The sequence below is a fragment of the Sparus aurata genome, chromosome 17 (genome assembly GCF_900880675.1).
Source record: "Sparus aurata chromosome 17, fSpaAur1.1, whole genome shotgun sequence".
In the NCBI taxonomy this organism is placed as follows: Eukaryota; Metazoa; Chordata; class Actinopteri; order Spariformes; family Sparidae; genus Sparus; species Sparus aurata.
The window spans coordinates 12,929,180-12,951,198 of NC_044203.1; the positions used below are offsets into that span (position 1 = coordinate 12,929,180).

Consider the following 22,019-nt stretch of genomic DNA (forward strand, 5'->3'; position numbering starts at 1 on the left):
TTTAGCTACATTAGCACATATCTCTCTCCACTGCCCTGTGCGTGTGTGTGTGTGCGTGTTTGTGTGTGTGGGTGGGTGTGTGTGTGTATGTGTGTGTGCAAGTATCCAGTAAATAAGTTTTACTTCTGCCCTGACAACCGTCCACCCTCTGATACACTGCTGGATAAAGGACCTTTGTTCTCCTTCTCTGGACTCGTCTGATTTGACACAGGACTCACACACACACACACACACACATTTTCCGGTGACAACAACTCGATGGCCAAATGTCCACAACAAGTCTTCTCCGGTCATCCAAATCGGTGCATTCTCTGTGTCCCAATTTTTTTCGTGACTTTGCACATGTTGATGTCCATAAATCAAGGTATTTATATTCCCGCCCTAGTTTTGGTTGCACACACCTATCGTAACACACATAAACACAACCAGCTTCCTCTTAAGGAGTCTAGATCCAAATCTGTGCTGAGACTGGCCATCTGGGAGTTCTGGCAAAATTCAGAGGGGCTGACTCACCTTTGGGCTGAACCGTCTCTCACAGCTCACTTATTTACTAATTGTAGCATATTGTTTGATTTCATGATTAAAACCTGAAAGGTCAATCCATCATAAGGCAATTCAATTACTGGCAGATCTGTTTCTTTCTTTTTTCTCATAAACATAAAAGATGGACATCAGTTTCCAGTGTTTATTCAAACCTTTCCCATTTCCAGTGTCCTACAGCATTTCAGGGGAAATTATCTGCTACACAGAAAGTGACGTCACTATGTGTGTGAATGGCGATAACCCCCTGCTACTACAGACAGACATCTGTACTCACGTCAACAGGAATCCAATGAAAAAGGATGATATAGCAGTTCACACTGAATTTATGTAAATACTGATTTATACTGAAGGTTTTCTGTATGACTAATACGGAACTCATAGGTGAAAGATTTTCTGATTAGGTTTTATTGTAAATGGTAAGACATGCAGAGTTGATATATATGGAGAACATACTGCTATCTGTACTGAATCAAATAGAAAAAATAGCTACAAAAATGAGCCATCACAGATGCACAAGCAGGACACTGTATTTGTCACATAAAGCAGAATTTTCAACAAAATGACATCTTAAATCTTGTTGTACTTCCTTATAACACAAGTCCATGGTACTGCTTGGCAGTCTGAACCAAATCCATGGCACACTAAATCCTTTATAAAATCATGGATATTCATGTTGGTTTTATGTAGTACGTCGGTTTGCTGCTAAGTTGACTTGGCCAAGAAGAGGAACAGAAGGAGAGTCATTGATGATCAAGCATCAAAGAATGGTTTGATTACCAGGACTTGTTTTATCTTCCAGCTCCAACACGACCATTAAAGTTTTGTGGCTGGCTATTTATTTGGAGCTTTAGCAAGTATTTCTTTCGTGGACTCTGGTGGGTGATGTCGGCCAGATTGTTTAACAGAATTTATTGATGACTAAATTATTGAGTTAATTAAAACAAATCATTAAAATGTAACATTTTATATTCCAACAATTTACACATGTCCATGCCAATTCTTCCCCTCCCACACATGGACATCATATCTGTCTAGAAGAACACTATACAGTACTCTGCATAATGAAATTGACAATTTTATGCACAGACTGCTCTGCTTGTAAGTTGGCAGATGTATGCATGCAATCCTCCTCAGAACACTGTACTGACAAAATCTAATAATAATAATAATAATAGTAACAATGTAGACAAAAGAAAATAAAGAACATTGAGTGTCTTGTGTGGGCGAATATGCCCTTTCATGCTAGGCTAACTGTGGCTTCTTTCCAGTCCAAATGGTTAAAATTGGGGATGTGATGAATGTGCATTGAAAATCTGTGTTTCTGCCTTTCTGGAGCACGAATAGCTATGGGTTGAGCCGCTGTGAAGACACTTTCAGCACATTTTCAAACAGATCTGGATTGTCTCCACATATGCAGAAAGAAAACTTGCTCCAGTTCACTCATAACCAGAAACAGGGTAAGTTTTTCTCAATACATAACAAGCGTTTAACAGTATGATGATTGCTGCCCTGAAGTTGCAGTAAGGGCTGTTATCATTATGCTCATGGGATGGTGCACTATCTCACTTTGACTTTTAAATGAGACACTTCCAAGAAGCGAGTGGTCTCACTGGAGCTCACTGTTCCCAGCGAAGACTGGCTGGAGGAGGCCAATGAGTGGAAGAGAGCCAAGTGTGAAGGCCTGGTGTTGTCCGATGGTAGTGATATGTAGGGACTTCGCAGGCAAGTGCTCGTAAAATTAGGAACCAAATGAAAAGTCCAACACCAGCAAGTTGAAACAATAATTGATTTTATTTGGCACAAGACAAAAGTGCTTTATAACACTGCCCATGACTAGTTTGGCAAAAAAACAACTTCATGGTTCAAATTATTGGTCTCAGTCATTAAAACCTCTGTTTAAAACCCTCTCCTTGAAATGGCATAAAAATGTGTCACTCACTTTCTATTTTGTTATTGCTCATTAAGGCACCTCACAACTTCAAACACATAACTTGCAGGTAAAAAACATTTTTGTGCAAACTTTTTTTGAAACGTTTTGGACAAAGGTTTTCAGTCTGCTTTGGCTTTATTGTCAAGAAGTGAACATAGGAAGCACGACACTGCCAAAGATCTGAAGCCTAGCAACTGTGTTCACATGTTGTATATATTAAGAATAACTTCTAAATGTATTTATTGTTTGTGCAGCGTAGACAAATGGAACCATAAGGGTTTTTACAAGTCCACTAGAGGACATATTACTAAGTACAGAATCCTACAAACATAAATAGGCTGGTTTTCCATCTACACACAAGTACAAAAACACAGGTTCATCACCTCTCTTGAAATCAATAACTTATCCCTACAAATTGCATTTTTATTGTTGTTATTGCAGACAAAACCCCCAGCTCATAATTTCACATTGTTTGGTCAGATATACAAGTCATTGTCAGAACAGTTGAAAGCACAACAAATACATTTTCCCATTTTTCTTATAAAAACATGAGTGAAAATAAAGAATCTTTGGTAGCTAAGCAAAAATAGAATAAAAACGTCTATATAAAAAATGCATCGAAAATACAAAGTAACAATAGGTAAACGGCTACAGCAAAGGGCCGACAAGGCAGAGAGATCCAGCTTCGACTTAATAAGGAACTGCGTATAAAAAAGGACACTTTTATATTCAATATCATAAACAGATCATAAATTACTCGAGACCTTCAGAATGCATCAGTCTTTGGACGGCATCCTGACGCCTTGATGCAATGCAAAAAGAACCACTGAGGTATTTCATCTTGATTATGTCAAGCATCACACTGGACGACTGGAGAGACATAAAAGTGCATAAGAATTAAACTCATGTCTGCTCCCGGTCGTCTTCAGCAAACACAGGACTTGTTTCATTCCAGCATGCTGTTCCCTTCCATCGAGTGCCCTTATTCACATTCCTGTTATCAGGTAGTACGTTCCTCTCATGTCTAATTCTCACATTTGTTCCTTTCCGTGCAATTTGTTTCACACAAGGCAAGGAAGCAGAGGGATGGAGCCTCAGTACCCTCAATTAAGTATGTGAAGAAAGGAAGAGAGCAAGGGCACATGGAAGATAAAAAAAAACGATGGATTGAAACACATCCGCCATGTGTGCTTGGTGGTTATCATTCAACTTGGAATAACACGTCAACAACAACAGTGTTAAAAACCATTTTGCAACATACACACATAATTCATATTGTTCTTTAAAAAGAAAAAACAAAATGCATTGTCTCTGTAAAAACAAAACAGTCACAGCAGCAATGATACACCATCTCTCTTCTGGTCACATGTTCACCTGGTCACCGGATCTAGTGGCGATTATATCTACCAATCGGTGATCAGTCTGAGATTCTTCACTTTGTAAACGTTGAGTAAAATACTGCATTCACGTCATATGGGAGTACCTATAAGACTTGTAAGTGTCCCGACATTCAAGCACAATGCATCGCTAACGTCTCGACAGCATGATTGGATATTTTTATGCATCTCAAACCTTTTCACACTCAACATTCTTGCATCACAGTGAGTGATGTTTTGGGATTCACCAAATGCAACCTGCATCACATAGCTGAGCAATGCCAAGGAAAAAAGGGAGCTGTAATTATGATTTGAGTTAAAGGTATCATTTGTAAAATATGGCCAGAATTTGAAGGAAGCTCCAAAAGCATAGGGGGAAACATATCGACTGCTTAACTGAAAAACTGCTGCTCCATTCCAGCTATCTTTGCCTGTAGCTAGCTACCATTAGCTAATTAGCTCATGGCTTTGTTAGCTGTGGAGCCAGTTTGTCTGGACTGAGACCTTGGATCACAAGTCCCCATGGGCAAGGGGCTGATATGAGAGCCAACACAGCTGGATACCGAACTTGGACTGAACACATCCTCACCGATTGAGGTCCGTTTGACAACAGGGGATACAGTACAGAGGTGATTTACAGCAGCTCTCACCAGGGCTACAATTTTGGGGCGACAAGACCCACCAAGGCATTCTTTTGTTAATTTTTAAGAATTTTTAACTGACTCTCTAGCCATATCTTACAATATGTTCCTTTAGGTGATACAACAAAAATATTCTGTTGAAATATACGTATTATAAATAGATTTATAGTTTGGAAAGTAAAAGGAAGCATCTTTCCCATATGACATGAATGCAACAAAAAAAGAGAGCAGCTCTTCATTTTAAAGCCCTTTCTGCACCCTTTCACTCCATGTAAATCGATACTGTAGCTCATCCTTAAAGAGATTTGAAAACACTGAAAGGTACACCAATGCATTTGCACCCAGAAAAAACAAATCCTCAAACAGATGCAGTAGAACTTCATGTGGATTTTCTGTTTGTTAATGCTAATTTTAATTTTAATTAGCTAAGTGGCCAACCTCACAGACAGTACTCATGAGATTTGTTCCTAGTTAGGGTGTACAAACCTTTTCTTGGAGACACAACGATGCTCTGGAGGTAAAATATTCTTACTGGTCAAGTTAAACCCGAATGGTTGGAGATAAAAATCCACAGTCTCTTTGGCTCAGTTGCAAATGTTAGACTGAAGCCCAGTGAAAATGACATGGGTAAGAGGTAGCTAATATTACAAAGCCTAGCACTCTTGCTACCAAATTAAATATATTCCATCTTACCATACTGAGTTATTAAGGTTAGCTAGTTAGCTTCCACTAGCTGATCTTCAGCTAGACATGTGGGATTAGATAAATCTAGGTAGGCTAATTAGCAAGCATGCTGATGTTCCAAGATCATGAATGCTATGTTAGGAATGAACAAAAAAGCAGCCACTGTCATTTATTTACTTTTTGCCCTTCAAGTTTGAAAAAAGTCCATTTTGGTTGAACTCAACCAATTTTGCCTCCAGAGCTGCTCTGCATCTGAAAACCATTTGTGTAGCAACAACGTGGTGTGAGTGGAAACAACCAAAAAAAAAGAGACTTCAGTGGTAAATGGTGACTGTAGTCTGTAGCTCATACGTCCAGCACCATATCGTAGTGTTCCTTCTTCCTCTTCCCACACTTATTTATGAGCACTGCATACAACGTCAACAGTACGACCCAGTAACTGGCATAAACAACTGCTCCTATGATCAGAACAATCTTTTCTGACTCAGGGAAGGGTTTTTTAGTCTGCAGGATCACTGTGTAGATAATCCCAATGAAGAGGATGGTGAACCAAACTGATATAGGAATCAGACCGATGAAGTTCACCACTATTGTCTTCCTCCCAGAGGTCCCCCATCCAGATTTGTTGATAGTTGCTATTGCGAACATTTTGGCTGGCAACAGGCTTGACATGTACAGTACAGAGTAGAACGACATGAACACCATGACTATGTTACCTCTGAGGCAGCTGGCAAAGGACGACTTAATCAGTGCCACTGCCTGCACGATGAGTAGAAACAACAGAATATTCCAGAGCCTTCCTTGGTAGAAGAGTTGGATGGCAGTGGCGATGAGGAAAAACGGGAAGAAGCCTGTGATCACGGCCTCATAAGTCATCCATAGGTGATGTTTGTGGAACCACATCGAGTTGTATAGCCATTCTCTAAAATATGACTTACTCCATCGAGTTTGTTGATTGAGCCACCGCAGGTATGTAATCGGTGTCTCAGTGAGGCACTTTGATCTTGCAGTGTATTTGGTTGCATAACCAAGACTTAGAACTCTGTTCGTGAGATGGCGGTCATCCCCAAAACTGCAGTGGGAACCCATGAAAGTCTGATTGTACCAGTCCTCAAGGAACTCATGCAGGAGGGAGTTCCGGTACATTCCCAAAGGCCCACTGATGCACTGCACGCAACCAAAGTAGGACTGGCAAGCCCGCTCAATGTTGAAGGCCATCCAGTACCGTACACTGCTCAAGAAGGAGATCCACGACTCGTACTTGTTCAGGATCTGGGTAGGAATTGGAACAAGATAAATGTGATTGATATGACAGGCTCAGTTTGTAAAGAAAATTGGCACTTGCAAGAAATAGGGAAATATTCAGAGATTTATAACTGACCTGAACGTCTCCTCCAACACCTCCCACCATCGGGTCTTCTTCTAGAACCTTTACCATCTCAACCGATGATGCTGGATCCAACATAGTGTCAGAGTCACACACCTGAGTAAAACCCACAAAATAAACAATGATTTAGCCTGTGTTTTAGGGCCATAGTTTATGTTGAATCAAGAATTGCATATGCTCTCCGGAATTTAAAGCCACTTGAGGAAAATGTGTAATTAGTGACTCTGGGCTGTATAAATGAAATTGATTTAAAGTGAGCATAGTATATGCTCATTTCATGTGCCAGACTAGAATTGTCTGTAACATAATCAATCTTCCCCCTCTCACCCACCACCTGTTTGTCTTTCTTCATCAGGGAAGTGTTTGGTGGTCCAGATGTTGGCCAATAAAAGATACAGAACAAGTGGGAGATGATTATGCATCCAACAAAAAATTTAAATGGTTGGATTAACAAATGGCCAGTGGAACAAAGAGTAACAGCTTAAAATTTTATCCCACCCACCATTTTTCAGATAAGTTTTTTTCACTCTCTATTATCTTCTATAAATGGTATTTTTCCTCCCCAACAAAATCAGGTGTTGAAAACAAACCGAAAGTCCAAATCCCTATTAACAAAACACATCTGTTACAGGCAGAGCCTGATAATAGCAAGAAGGCATGCAACACTGACCCTCCTTCCCCTACATGTTAAAGGGTGCTGGCATTGTTAATGGCAGCATTTCAGTTAGTTCTTCAGAAATCTCTTTTAAACAAGAGGTTTCTGGCAGGCTGTAGGCAGCTGCAGGTGTTTGACAGCATCATATCAAAGAGCTTTCAACCTCAAAGTAATGCAAACTCAATAAATCATTGTGTTATTGATGTAGTTAAGTTTTAGTTCAGTTCTTTCATTGCTCAAGACGTCAGTAGGAACAGCACTAGCTTAGGTTTACAAAACAAAATGAATGTGATGACACTTTGTGTTTTAGCCAATGGACTGTCTTTTACAGATTCACTTCACTTTAATACTTACGCCAAAATAGTACATTTTATTACTGTAAAACAAAAACCCTGACAAAAAAGTCAACGTAATGCTAAAAATGTCTTGCTGTCCAAACCAAAAGGATTTTTTTTTTTTAAACAGACAGCTCTCTTCTTTATATGTTTTATAACATGAAATATATCATTAATCCTAAGCCTAAAATGAATCCATGTGCTGAAGCCCTTGTTTCACAATAATAAGTACTGCATCTTACAGCAAAGCCCACAGAGAATGATCGTTTTATAACACATACGCTGAACTGTAAGCTTGCCAAAACTGTAGATACATTACAACAACATAGATGAATTTAGAGTTTCATTTGGTGGGTTGGCTATGGCCCGGTAGGTTGGGTGATGACACAGAGAATCTGTTATTTCCTCAAATAATTAGCCACCTATCATTTGCTAATGCACTTGTCATCCAATAAAACTATAATGCAGTTCATGTGAAGGTGGAGTTTAGCTGATGAATTTGTTCCCAGTGCTTACCAATAGAAAGTGTAAAAGGAAGAAGTGCACTTTTAGTTTGTAGCTGATCAGTTTAATTTTTCAGCAAACACATCTTACCTCACCTTATGATGGACCTTTAAGGCCCTTTTGGACCTGGCAGTCTGATATTTGTTGGTGCAGTTTTGCCCAGAGACATTATTCCCTTTATTTTAACACAATCATTCATTCACAGAACAAGAAATCACATAGGAATGCATTAAATGGCACTGACCAGTCATGAGTCATGTACAGCTCAGACTACCCAACCCTTCAATTACTTTTATTCTTTAGACAAAGACACACATTTAAATCTAGACTATGTGACTTTTGCTGTGTCACAGTTGCACATGCAGAGAATAGTCAAAGAGCCAGCAAAATGACTCAGTTATGTCCGATCCACAGTATCGACCTAAAGGTAGCGAACATTAGCCACTGTTAGCTACTGGACATACCAGACCAAATAAGGCTGTATCATGAAAAGTGTATTAAAGTGAGCAAATGTGGCTTTTAGTGCTTATGCCGGGTACGGTGTGTTATTTCTTCTTTCATAAGTTATATTGTTTCACTTTGGTGGAGAAGAATATGCTCTTGATTCACGACCATGCTGTCTATCTTAACAACAGCCCATATTTTAACATTTACTGCCAGCAGGATAAAAAACAGGTTCCCTGGTAGGCTACTTCATCAGCGTGTGTGTTGCCAAGCTTGGCACTGTGATTAATGTGTTTAGCTCCTGTTTATATTTTAAGCCACATTACTACACAATGTTAGCATTATAAGACTACATTAGCGAGCCAACACCCTTGGGAACTGGCTTTTCCAAAGATATAATTCAAGTGTCTTTACCATACACAGAGAATATTACTGTTTCGCTGATTTTTCTCTGACAACAGTGTTTCCCTAAAGTTCATTTAGCTTTTGGCCCTACAGATATACATCTTACTCAAAAACAGAGATGCAACCTTTCTTTGACACAGTCTTGCGCCCTGTCTCTGAATACCACTCATGTAGATGAGGCAGATCTGTTATTACACTTAGACATCAGCTACTGCTGCCCCTCTTCACGCTACACTTCACAACACGATGCACACAGCCACCATCCGTCTAAAAGCAACACAAAAGACTCTTTGTGGACCCCATGTTTGGCTTGGCAGAGGCCCCCCTCCAGCCAACTCTTCCCTCTCTCTTCCTTTTCCTTGTATCTTCAGCTCACACTTATGACAAGTGTCCTTGTCTTACCTGTGTGCGTACATCTACAAAGACATACACTCAGGCACACACCACTGAATATCTTACCTGTTATATAATGGTGTCTAATAGGCACCACTGACACTGCTCATTCCCCTGTCTTTTCTGTCTCTTTTTCCATCTGTTTAACACTTTATGAATGTAATCTAGTCATTCTCAGTTACACCATTCCCTTCATAATTCCTGTATTCCTCTCATTTAAACAGGTCTTTGGGAGTAGGACTGCATATGTGAGTCTTTTGAGGCTCCGGAGGAAGCTGCATGATATCTAATAAACTGCCTCCAGTGATGTCACTACAGTGTCTAAGTTGCATTGTGGGTAATATAGGCAACAGGTTTTGAAAAGGAAGAAGAATGTGTAGAATGAATGAAGTGCTATCTTTGTGTGTGATCAAACCTGTTGCCTACATTACCCACAGTGCAACTGAGCTGCTGGTTGATATCATTAGAGGGAATTTATCATATCATATAAAACTGGTGGAGTTACCCTTTAATAGTTCCATTAATGTCAATTTCTAGTGTCACAAACGTACCTGTACATAGTCCACGCTCCTCCCGAGTGCCTTGAAGGGTGTATACATGACCTCTCTCTTCCCTCCCCACTTCTGCATGATGCACACACACTTGCTGTTCAGCACCAGCCTGGTGACCTGCTGAACGCTCTCGGCGTAGCTCTCGTCCGTCTCCCCGGGCCCTCTTTGGTGAAAGTTACTCCGCCACACGTACGTGGCCGCTTTGTCTCGTCCCATGATCTCTTTAAAGATATCCATCATGTACAAGTCGTCCTCTGAGTTCCCGTCGATCACCATGATCACTTTGATCCCCGGGTACGTAAGCCTCTTCACCGACACTAGGCATTTCCTCAGGTAGGCGGGGTCCTCTTGATAGGCCGCGATGCACAGCGCCAAGGATTTGTTCAGTTTGATCGGCGTCTCTAAGGACCGCCGCATGTTTCGGTGCTCTAGGAGTGCGAAGAGGCTCTGGATGATGAGGTGGACCACCAAGATGGCGCCATACAGGCCGAATGAGACGTGATTGCGGGCTGTGGTGAAGAACTGGTAGCCCATGATGTAGGCCGTTGAGATGCCCACCAGGAGGGACACACCAAACATGGTGGTCCCAAATATTCGCAGGTAGGTAAGGACTCTATGACACCTCATCTAGGGGAAGAATGTGGAGAGAGGGGACACATTTAGTCAATGTAGGACAAAATGTACAGGATTTTATATATACTAAAGAACAAGATTGTGGTGACTTGATGCAAACATCAGATGACCATGTATGATTTGGAGAAGGAAAATGAGACATACAGACATTGCCCTCAATATCAACAATAGGATTTATTAAGCTTTAATAAGAATCAACATGAGAAATGCTTATTTTCAGTATACTCCTCAACGGCACACACAACCTTGTTTTATTACAACAATCCAAGGTAAAGAAAGCAGTAAAGTTTATCCCCTCTTTTTGCTCCCCCCTGCCCCCTCTCCTTCCTTCTACCCCTCCCCAAAATCCCCGTCTAAATGTCAGACAGTTGTGAGTAGCCGATTGTTCCAACTCTCCTTAATGTGGGTGGGCGCACATTACAAGATTTCTTGACCTAATTAACCAAAAAGCTGGCTGCCCCTGCCAAACGTCCGAGCTGCAAGGGCTCTCCAAATGCCTGGGAGAAGCTGTTACTGTTTTTGGTTTTTTTTTCCTCCTGCTTTGAAAAAAAAGGGGGTTCAAAAACATTTTCAGGCAAGCCCCTTGCGAGGGAACTCTGATCGGGACAATTCTGTGTGCTTTTATGTGGGGGCTAATGCTTTTGTGTCTACTCTCTGAGTGACAGTCTGTTAAAGGACCCCGAGCTCTGCCTCACAAAATCTTCTGCTCAAAGTCCTGAAGTTTGTTTCCAGCCCTCATTATGTTGCTACCGCCATCTGTTTGGCAGACCAACGGAGACCCACTCAGCGTGGCTCAGCCCAGCTCAATGCAGCGCGGACCACCCTGTGATGTCATCTGTTTATATCTCCGTGGGAAGAAGAAGACAAGAGCTTTTTGAAATTGTCTTTTTAATGCTGCACGTGTGCTTCTTCTCCTCTGTGACTCGCCATGCGAAGTATGACAAGGAGATCATTTATTTGACTGAATAGACGCTGACATAAAGATGTACAGTGAATAGAGAGGGAGGGTACGACAATTTACTGCGTTAAACATTGGGGTAAACATGCTTTTTATTGCAGTTGTTTAGATGGAAGGGGGTTTGAACCTTGGACATCAAAAGGTCCAAGTATTCTTCTTCGGTTGCTTGGCCAGCGGGGCGCCCCCTTGTGGGACACAATTTTGACATTTTGAGCTGCATCTCAAAGCATTTCAAAGGCCGAAATTGTTTTGAATCTCACAAACAACGCCTATCATTTTGTATTGAACCGTCATGTTCCAGTCGAGACGAGAAAAGACATGTAAATCAGGACCAGCAAAAGAAGCGTATACAAAGCCCAGCAGTGTTTGTGATTTGGCAAAGTTCTTCACACCACACCTAAACACACAAGACGGAGGGAGGGTGGGAGCAATACCGAGAAAAAGGAAGAACTGTGAAGCCAGTCGGGGAGAGGGGGAGAGGAGGACGGCAGAGCCAGGGAGTGCGACAGAAAGGAAGAGAGAGTGGGTGACAGCAGATAACAGCGTGCTGAAAAGCAAAAAAGCAAAGCGAGAGACGCTGAGAGAGTAGCCGAGGCAAAGAGGGACCGAGCTCAGAGAGAGTGAGAGAGAGAGAGAGAGAGGACTACGAACACACACCCCTTGGCTCAGACATAATGCCTTGTTCATTTGATCGTTGGATGAGAAGGCCACAACCAGAGTAGCAGGCCTCCCCTGGCACGTGGCAGGGCTCTCAACGTCAGCCACTCATTTACGAGACCCCTGACACACACACACGCATACACGCTAATACACATATAAAAGTGTATAATAAGAGAGGGAGAGGAGTGTGTGTCTGTAAAAATACACATTTTTAATTGCTGAGAACGCATTTCACCTTAGACCTCCTCCAGGTTGTGCACGTGTGTGTGTGTGTGTGTGGGTGTGTGTGTGTGTGTGTGTGTGTGTGTGTGTGAGTGTACGAAGTCTCACGTCTATATAAGGTAGCGCAGGACAAACTCTTTCACCCCGTCTCCCTGCATCAACTCTGAATGAACTCAGCTACCGCTCAGGAGGAAACGAGTCTCACCATAAATGTGCCATCAGAATGTGCGCACCTAGTGATTTGGTGTGGATTATGTTGGACAAACATTTGGAATCAGGGCAGGAAGTCGTCACGGATATTTTGATATACATTAATGACCAGGGCAGAGACGTTCTCACCTTTCCTGGGGATTCAGTTTCAACTTCACCTAACCTGATTGTGACTGAGCTGGAATAGGGAATTGGAGAACTTGTAGGAAACCAGTGCAGACGCATGGAGAAACATGCAGACTCCTTTGTTGCTTTTTTCGACTATTTCTTTATTTATGACATAACATTCTGGGTAAAAACACAAAACCAAACTGTGCAATTCAATTCAGGTCATGGCTCTTTTCTTATTGCCGACCGACGAATCCTGTCAGACGACATCAGTTCTGTCAATCCAAGTGATCCAGTGCAAAAAGAGTCAGACGATGCCTCTTGTCTGGACGCTCTGCTCTTCATTGAGCCTCAGACACCCTTATGGGTGTGTGATCCAGTGCAAATGTCAAGGCTAACAATTAGGTCCGACGGCAGGAAGATTAACTGCAGGCTTAAAAACGAGCCACTCAGACTTGGCCTCAGCCCCAGAGAGATAATGCCTTTAATCAGACGAGTATCTGTGACAGTTAAAGTGTCATCGACACATGTGGATGTTGACACTTTGGCGCAGTTTGTATGACGTGTGTGCACACGCTAAAGGTACCATTAGCACATGTGGATGATATCACCCCAGCTCTCTGTTTGTTTTCGTATCTTAGCGCATGTAAGTGATAGAACTCCGTCACTATCGCTTGGCCTCTGTTGAGTGGTTGTGTGTGGGTCCAACCTCATGGTGACCCTGGGCTGGAGTCTCACTCTGACATCATTAACAGTCTCTTGGGTCAAACTCCTACTGGCTCTGTCTCAGGGATACTTTTTGTAATGCTAAGACGAGAATGGGGAAAAGATGGTGGGTTAGCAGAGAGAATGAATGGATGAATAAATTAATGAATGAATAAATGAAACTTAATTTTGCTCTATTTGAAATAACACAAGTCTCTGTTCTACTGAGATGGATGGATGGATGGATGGATGATGGATGGATGGCATTGTAGCAACCTTGATATAAGACCCCGGTTAAAGGTACAATAAGTCAGAAATGGTGGCCTGTTGAAGTCATACTCAAAAGAAATAGCAACAACAAATTAGCTAGTTAGCACAGTTAGTCTTGCAGCAAGCAGGCCTAGAAACTTTTATACATATCTCTGTAACACAATGTCAAAACTGCTCACATTCAGTTGATAATTTGTGTTAAATGTTTTTTTTTATCAAAATCATTACACATTAGTTGGACTAGTTGAGAAAATATGTATGTGCCCAGGCACCACTGGGCAAGGCATTGCACCCTACAACTGAAAATCTTGGGGTTGCCACCAAGAGGCGGGGCTGGGGGTCAGGGGCTGTGTGAGTCTGTACTTGGGCACAGTGATGCTTTAGCTAACATGCTCACTATGATAATGCAAACAGGTGTAATGTGTATAGCATGTTCACAATCTTGGTTTAGCCTTTTAGCATGCTAATATTTACTAATTAGCAATAAACACAAAGCATAGCTGAGGCTGATGAGAATACCAGTTTTGGAAGAATTTAGTCATAAATAAAAATAATTAAAAACTCGACCTGTGGATGGTGTTGGATGCAGAGTGAAAGCATCATCAACGTTATTACAATACATTTCAATTGAACTACCACAAATGTAACATTGTGTTTGTCATCTATCTTCTATCCAGCCGTCAAAGGTCCAATGTGCCTGATCCAGTCTAACACTGGACTGTACTGTCATTGAGCGTATAAGTGATCCTGGTACGTGGGGAACTAAATCCCATTTTGGTCCTTAAGTTCAACGTGTGATTTAGTATAGTCAGCTGACTCACCACATGCTGTAATAACTCTCCATATGTTACGTGGATCACTGTCAGATGTGTATTTGCCTATTAAGTCTCACTGTTGCAGCTGAACGCGGTCCATGTATTTGTACAGCATGTACAAACATGTGTGCTCAGCACTATATGTCCGGTGTGTGTTTGCCGGTCTGCGTACATGCACACTGTAAGAGGTTTACTGTATATGTGTGCGTGCACTGTGTGTCCGCTACAGAGAGGAAGAGATGAACTAAACTCACAGGAGAGCAGTGGAATCCTTGTCAGCAGTGCTCCGGTGTCAAGGCCTGTGACGGGACATAAAATATAACAAGGCTCGCCAGACCCTGTGAGCGTGTGTGTCTTTGTACAGTAACAGCCATATGTGTGTGTGTGCATTTATGTGTGTGTCATTACTGCATGTTCTGCACAGGCAGTATAATTCTGAGGCAGAGCCAAAGAAGACAGTTTGCTGCTCTGTGAGGAGCTGAGATAATATATAACTAACATCTTTATGTTGCTGTGACTCAGCAGACACCGGCTAGAAGTGTTACAGTCACAAATCAGCAGCTCTGGCCGGAGGAGTCTTATTCACAAATCAAACTTTAATGTTGCTCTGAAGAGGAAGCCAGCTCACACCTGCAGCTGGTGTACTACGGGCACAAAGGCAACATAAGACTGAAAAGTGAGGGCATATTTATGACAGATACAGGCTAATGAAGACATTCTAGGGATTTTGTATAGTTTGCTAAAAGCCTCTCAGTATTGATCCATTGAAGAAAAATTTGACAAACTTCATGCAGTCAAGTCAGCATACTGGAAAACCAGGCGTGCTGACCTCATACACACCTATGAAATCTCAAAGGTAATGTTCTGCTAAAAGAAAACACACACATGCAAAGAAAAGGATAAGTACACCCCAGTCTGGAACCTGAACAAGCGATGCACATGGTTGACTCGTGTGTGTGTGTGCGTGTGTGTGTGTGTGTGTGTGTGTGTGTGTGTGTGAGAGCTGGGCGGGGCTGGAAAAGGCCAGGATGCATTTTAAAAGCATTAAATGCAGAGATGACCCTCATGATGGTTGTAGCAGGACGCAGGAGAGGCTCACATGTTCCTGAGCAGATGATGAGACAGAGGAGAGGGAGCGGCTGGGAGAGACTAAGGAGTTGGCTGCCGACTGAGACGAGACACAGTCAAGGCTCGCTGCTTCCTGACTACTTTCTTGAGATGCTTTCAAATATAAGATCAACAACTGTAGGAATGATAGAAATGAGTCTCAAAAGAATTAGATGGCAAAAGTGAAATGCACACGGTACATGCTGTATATTTAAACTAGCTACAGACAAGTTTCATGTTTACTTTGATATGTTTTCTATCATAACGGTGTAAATGTTGATTGCACGATGCAATAGCCGGACATCATCACGTTTACTACAGTTCTCTATAAACTCTTGCTTTCATTGTGCAAATCTGTCTGACACTTGGCCTGAAATCGGCCATGAAAATGAAGCCTGACTGTGGACAGTAAGCCCAGCAGCGTAAGGAGAGTCGACCCGGCAGCCTGGTGACAGTGGGCCTGGCAGCCTGGCATCACCTCTATCTGTTTTTACATCTTGATTAAAGACTAAACGAATGACTAAACTCATATTTTGTCCTGTGTTGTTGGTAGTTGTCACTGCGAGGCAAAAGGAAAAAGTCAGCCTGGCAGCCCAAGGACAGTCGGCCTGGCAGCCTGGCAACTGTCGCCCCGGCAGCCTGGCATTATTTCTATCTGTCTTTTTACATCTCCATTATAGACTGAATGAATGAATAAACTCATGTTTTGTCCCGTGTTTTTGGAAGTAAAAAGAAAAGCAATCCAGTCTGTATTTGCGACAGCAACAGCACCACTTGGAAACGCTAGGTGGCGGAAGTTGTCTATTTCCACTTAACATATGGATATAAAATCGTAAAAACAGTCGCTTTACTGCGCTGACAATTTGCTCTAGTATGAATGGAACTGTGCACTGACTGGACTGAAAGGTCATGGCAGTTTTCAAAGGCACCGCTAGGAAGTGGCCAACCCTCCTCACTCCTCCCATTTCTCCTCCTCTTTCCCCTTCCTCTCATAAACCCCCCATGTGGCCGCACTGTGCTGTTGTTGCGGGAGCGTTGTCTTTATCAGAACCAGAGCCGAACAGTCAGTAACACCACCCACTGCGCCGCCCCGCACTACTTCCGACATGATTGGAATCAGGTGGACAAGGCTGCGACTGGCAGGGTTACAACGTTACAACATAAAAAGGTGGTTGACTTTTACATCCTCCCTCCTTCTCCACCCTCCGCTGTCTCTTTATTTCCTCACCTTCTGTAAGCCATTAGAATCAGGTGTGATGCGGCTCTAACTGGCAGCGGCACAAAGGTTACAGCATCTTCGCAGAGTGTTTCGTATTACTCCTCGCTGTTGTGCATCACCTCCTTCTTCATACCACCATGTTTTAGTTTTACTCAATTTAAAAGGGAAGGTGGGCAGTGAAGTCACGCGCTGCGGTGAATCCATTCTCAGATCCGAAGCCAAACTACGCCGTTTGGTATTTGGGCACGTCCTCTCCAGTTGAGTCACCCCCGCCTCCCTCCCTTTTTTTTTTTTTTTTTTTTTTTTTTTGTGAATGAGCTGAAAGGCAGAGATGCAACCGCACTACAGAGGGGGAGATGGAGAGAGGAGTAGACTACAGTGCTCAGTGAGAAAAGAGAGAAAGTGGGCTGGAAGGAAGTGAGAGGGGGAGGGATGGCAGCCACCACGAGGAGGAGGAGGTGGAGGGGGGAAGGAGACTGGAGGCACGGTGGTGGACTTGGCTCCGCTCACTGCCAGCTGAGGCACTGGACCTACGCCACTGTGGCAGGCTCCAAGACTTTCGGCCAAATTACAGATGTAGCTGGGTCGAGAATGCCTCCCTGCACAGCTGCTCCTCTGTCTGGTTATTTATTTGGTTTTCTTCCCTACACTGCAGTGCAATACTTCACGTTGACGGCAGTTTTTGGTCCCTCTGTGTGGTTTCTCCTACTTCAAACAGAACACGTTTTCTGCCACGAAAAGTTTCTAAAGCTCCTTTCGTGAATCCAAGCCTGCTTCTGTCATCCACTGATCAAACGCTCCCTCTTATCTGACGACTCACTGTTATCAGCAGAGCTCTAAAATAGCCTCCACCCTACATGGGGAGAACGTTTCTTTGATAGCACTTTCTATTATCACAGTTGATTACAGATTAGAGAACCCAGAGCCGGCCAGAGCAGATGAACAAAGAGATGGTTGGAGGTGTCGAGAAGAAAGGAACGACGGCATGTTGTGCGGCTACTTACTTTACGCAGCTCCCGGGCTACTTTATGGTACACTATTACGCCTGGAACTATGCATTAACATTGGCATGAGCCTTCCCTGTGAGACCGTTACTCAGTATGAGGTAGTGGGAATCTAACACAGGACCTCACTGACATCCAAATTTGCACTTTTACTGGTCGGCTGTAGTGCCGCTTCACTGCTGATTTACCGAGGGAACCTGGAAAAAACTGTGGCATTAATGCAGAATAGATGAGGTAGGTGGTGGTAGGTGGTGTGTGTTTGGGAGGGGCTTCACATAATGCTCTCTCTCTCCTGACTTAAGTAGTTATACCTTGCCAGCCTCGAGGCCCTATGGACCGACGGCCCCTCGCTGTGAGCAGTAATGGCACGTGAGACTTGTTGTGAGCCCTAATGGGGACCAGTCGTGGAATGCCTTCCTCTGCGAGGTAGTAAACTGCTGTGTGTGAGCTGCGTGGAAGCACATCCTGTAGCAATGAGGGTGCAGTAAACTGTATCACCCTGTCACCCACTGAAGAGTGCCAAAAAATGTGTCTTTTCATCCCTTTTGTGAGGCATCAGATCTCCGTCATCTCCACGGACTGCCCAAATGTTAACTCTGAAGCAGAGTTAAATCTCTGCTGTGGGCCGGCAGCGGAGACAGATTGCCTTCCTTACAGTAGCACTCTGAGCCCCACGCTCGGCAGAGGAACTCCCTCGAGGGCTGAGATTAGAGGCAGTATGTTGGTATTAGTCTGGATGTGTGTGTGCATTGACAGAAGGTCCAAACACGCACTGATTACACAAATAACTTACATATGTCCTTAAGCTGCCACTTTAAGTCAGGTAGCTGCTGTAAACATTTCTGTAGATGTACAGTTTTACCAGGATACAGGTTTGTATCAGTTTGACAGGATCAAGTGGGACTTTGCAGCTGTTCCTGCATCCGCAGAACAAGAAATAGATGTCATGAAATCTAATGGATCTGTTGGGAAAGCCAGCAAGTTTAAGCCCCCACGTGAAATAAAGCGGGCTCTCCTCTCTCACTGATATATGAACACTGACAGTGGACTAAATGTTTCACTCCTTCCAGGTGGACATCAGCCTCCACCGTGTGAGAACAGATAACCCAGGTCAGTGGGAAGCAGATTCCACGCGTGGGATAAAAACCGTACTGTATATCATTGGTAAATGACAGGAAAGCTTCCACAACCAACTCACAGATGGGCATTCCTTGCGTGGGCTTTTATGTCTATCTGCACATTGATGGGTCCGAGTGGGCGGGTAGAGGAAGAGAGTATGTCAGAGGAGTGTGACAGATGTTCATTTGCATTCGGGTATTTGTCTGAAATGTGTTTGAGTAGGGGTGCATATGTGGAAGTTATAATGCCAACAGCTTGCAAGACATCTGTAATCATTAGCCTATGTTCTGAGGGCTCGCTGTTCAAGTGGCACCTGCTTTTAGTCATGTTTGCATGCATTTCATGGACGGCACTGGTCTGAACTTGGGAGGGGCTGGATTCACTGCTAAGTATTTCAATAAAGTACACTTCTGATGCCATTACTTAGCAAACAGCAATACATTGAGAAATATTTCCTAATTTACTCTTGAACACCGTGTGCGTAAAGAGCGATCTTTCACACCGGGCATCAAATTACGCCCTTGGACCATGAGGCACTCCTGAACGTGCCCAAATCCAGCGGTCCCATTGGCTCACGAATCTGAAAGGATGACGTACGGCTTGTAACGTCATCAATTTAGTTTATTCTCAGGGTACAATAACTGGCTCAGCAAAGACTGTGTGAAGTTATCCTGGCGAATTTCGCAAAGCTGGCACATCTGGAAAAGGAGGATTGCATACTTTCATGCAAGTTTGGACAAATTACATTTTTGAGACACATGTTTTCTTATTTTTTAAGTAATAACATTTTAAATGATCGCAATGAAATATCGCAATTTATTGTCAACTTCAAACGTTCCGTACAAGATATCCGCGTTTTTACGCAGGGCGCGTTAAGACGCATGAAGACGAAAAGCTACGCTAGTGACAGCTGGCATGAACCCAAATTTAATGCATCACTTCCTTTACAGAGCTTAAATATTGCACAGCAACCATATTATTTAAAGTATGACGGAAACCTCGTCATAGTTGTGTTAAGCGAGAGTTTGGCGAGTTTAAAAATAATTAATTAGCGTCTTAACCACTACAGTCTTCTGATGCAACATCTATCACTGTCTGTCAGCAGGCTGCGTCGTCACCAGACCAAATGGCCATTGGCCGCCTACCTTGAATCAGCTGTTCTCCTCTCGTTCGTCCTTGAGAAAGGATGCGGTCAACTCCGGCGGCTCTGGTACCGCTCCACAGGGAGAAAAAGTCTCGACAAAGTTTCAGAGGACACTTGTTTGAGTCTCATGAATCCGCTGAAATTGGTCCTCATTAATCAGGAAAAAAAATGAAATAAGACTCGCGCAGGCTCCTTGTCAGTTTGCTCAGCTGGATGAGCTCAAGAATATTCTCGCCTTCTCTAGTTCTCAACAGTCTGTCTGCGGTCATTAACTGTGCACCGCAGGCATCTGAGGTGTACAAACACAAGCATCGTGTCAGTCATCTTTGGCATCATTCATGTAAAAAAGTATACATAAAAAAGGAGCTACGCGAGGATGATAAACATCTTTCTCCATCAACTTCTGACAGTTTCATTCATTGTTTAAAAGTTTCTAAAAGTTACAACGAACAAAAAAAGCCATCAACTTTGTCAGCGTCAATCATATTGACATAGAAGAAGAAGATGAAGAAAAAAAAAAGTTTCCAGCAGTGACTCCTAACAAATCTGAGTCAGACCTTTTTGGGTTCTTGAGGGGCGTGTAGGTAAGTATGTCTAGTTTCCCCGAGCATCCAGGTTACACAGAGCGCAGAGAAGTGGCCAAAAAGTCTCTGTGCCGCTGCTGTCTAATGCCTTCCAGACGGCTGTGTGTGTGCGGAGTCTCCTTTATGGCTGCTGCGGCTCCCAAACCCCTTTTACCGGGCTGCAACAGATTGGCGTGTTGTTTTAATAAGAGGGGATGGTTTGGGGGGCATGAGGAGGAGCGACAGAGAGGAGAAGAGAGAGAGAGAGAGAGAGAGAGAGAGAGAGAGAGAGAGAGAGAGACTCACTCATCCAAACTCATTCAAACTCCTGAGGTAGGAGAGAGAGAGAGAGAGAGAGAGGTTGGATGTCCATGCCCCCATTCAGAGCAGGAATATGGCATGTTTCTGAGAGGCAGTGAAACCTACACGTTTAGTCTTCAATTAGCCTGTATACAGTGTGACAACTGGCCCCAGGTCTGATCTTTACATCAAGCCTGTAAATGTTGCCTCATATTGAGAATTATTCATATGATTAAGAGAAAATCGTCCACAGAGAAGTTACACACTGAGAGAACAGCTGGAAGCAGCATGCGAATCTGTACAGTCATCTACAGTCAAGAGGCGCACATAGGCACGTGGAAGCCAGAGTTTGGATGTTATGGAATTTCAGTCATTTCATTGATTCGCTAGTTCAGCAGTTCCCAACTTTGTCCAGCAGGCAGTGCTGTGTGATGCAGAACAGAGGGTCAGCAGGCACTACAATGTACAGTAGCTCCTCCTGAAAGGCAATCTAAAGGGAGTATCCGACTAAAAATCAGGACTCGTTAGTCCGGCCACCGTGAGTCACGAAGCGTTTGGCGTCATTATCAGGAACTCCTCCGCAATACCTGGAAAAGTCTATGGTTAGGAAACAAAGGCATTGTTGTCCAGTGGAAACCACACGTCTCCAAATATGGTGAATTTTAATTATTTGGATAACCTGGAGGAGTAAATGTTCTTCACGGTGTGCAAAGAAAATTTTCATTTGAATGTCTCAAAAAGCCATCGAGCTGAAAACAGGGGTGATTTCCTCGGTTTATGAAAAGCTGATGTTTTTGGGAATACATGGTTATCTCAGAACATTAGTGTATGCGTGAACCCAGTCAGTCTGTTCTGCTCATTGAAGGATTTTTACTCTCGCATCTTCACTTTGGATCAAATCGGTTAATGCACATTTGAGGATTTAAGATACGGAACAAGCGTACTGCATATTGTAATATATCAAAAATACATGTTAATATGATAACTGTACATTCAAATACTACAAGTGATATACTGATATGTATTTAAAAACATATGACTTAAATATATTTAGCATAATTGACAAGGTTATGTTTTGTATTTCTTTTTAAATATATGGTATTTTTAGAAAATAATTTAAAATATATCATTTGA

The 22,019-nt window shown here is 42.9% G+C and overlaps 1 protein-coding gene across 2 annotated transcripts; it reads right to left on the reverse strand.

Annotated features, from left to right (window-relative positions):
* Positions 1–2,589: 2,589 nt before the first annotated feature.
* has2 (hyaluronan synthase 2) lies at positions 2,590–20,741 on the reverse strand. 2 transcript variants are annotated; one of them, XM_030392695.1, is made up of 4 exons: positions 20,024–20,741; positions 9,849–10,475; positions 6,556–6,657; positions 5,520–6,446 (listed from the first exon to the last, which is right to left on the reverse strand). In XM_030392695.1, the coding sequence occupies exons 2-4, from the start codon at positions 10,473–10,475 to the stop codon at positions 5,520–5,522; spliced, it is 1,656 nt and encodes a 551-aa protein (XP_030248555.1). In that variant the 5' UTR covers positions 20,024–20,741. The 2 variants fall into 2 exon arrangements, with proteins under 2 accessions (XP_030248556.1, XP_030248555.1); XM_030392696.1 differs by lacking the exon at positions 20,024–20,741 and having other exon boundaries at positions 2,590–6,446.
* Between the last annotated feature and the right edge of the window lie 1,278 nt (positions 20,742–22,019).

Excerpts from the sequence above, each read along its gene's own strand:
- has2 (XM_030392696.1), bottom strand. The coding sequence starts at position 10,475 with ATGAGGTGTCATAGAGTCCTTACCTACCTGCGAATATTTGGGACCACC. Across the intron at positions 6,658-9,848 it reads GGAGCGTGGACTATGTACAG|GTGTGTGACTCTGACACTAT; the intron begins GTACGTTTGTGA and ends GGTTTTACTCAG. Across the intron at positions 6,447-6,555 it reads GTGTTGGAGGAGACGTTCAG|ATCCTGAACAAGTACGAGTC; the intron begins GTCAGTTATAAA and ends ATTCCTACCCAG.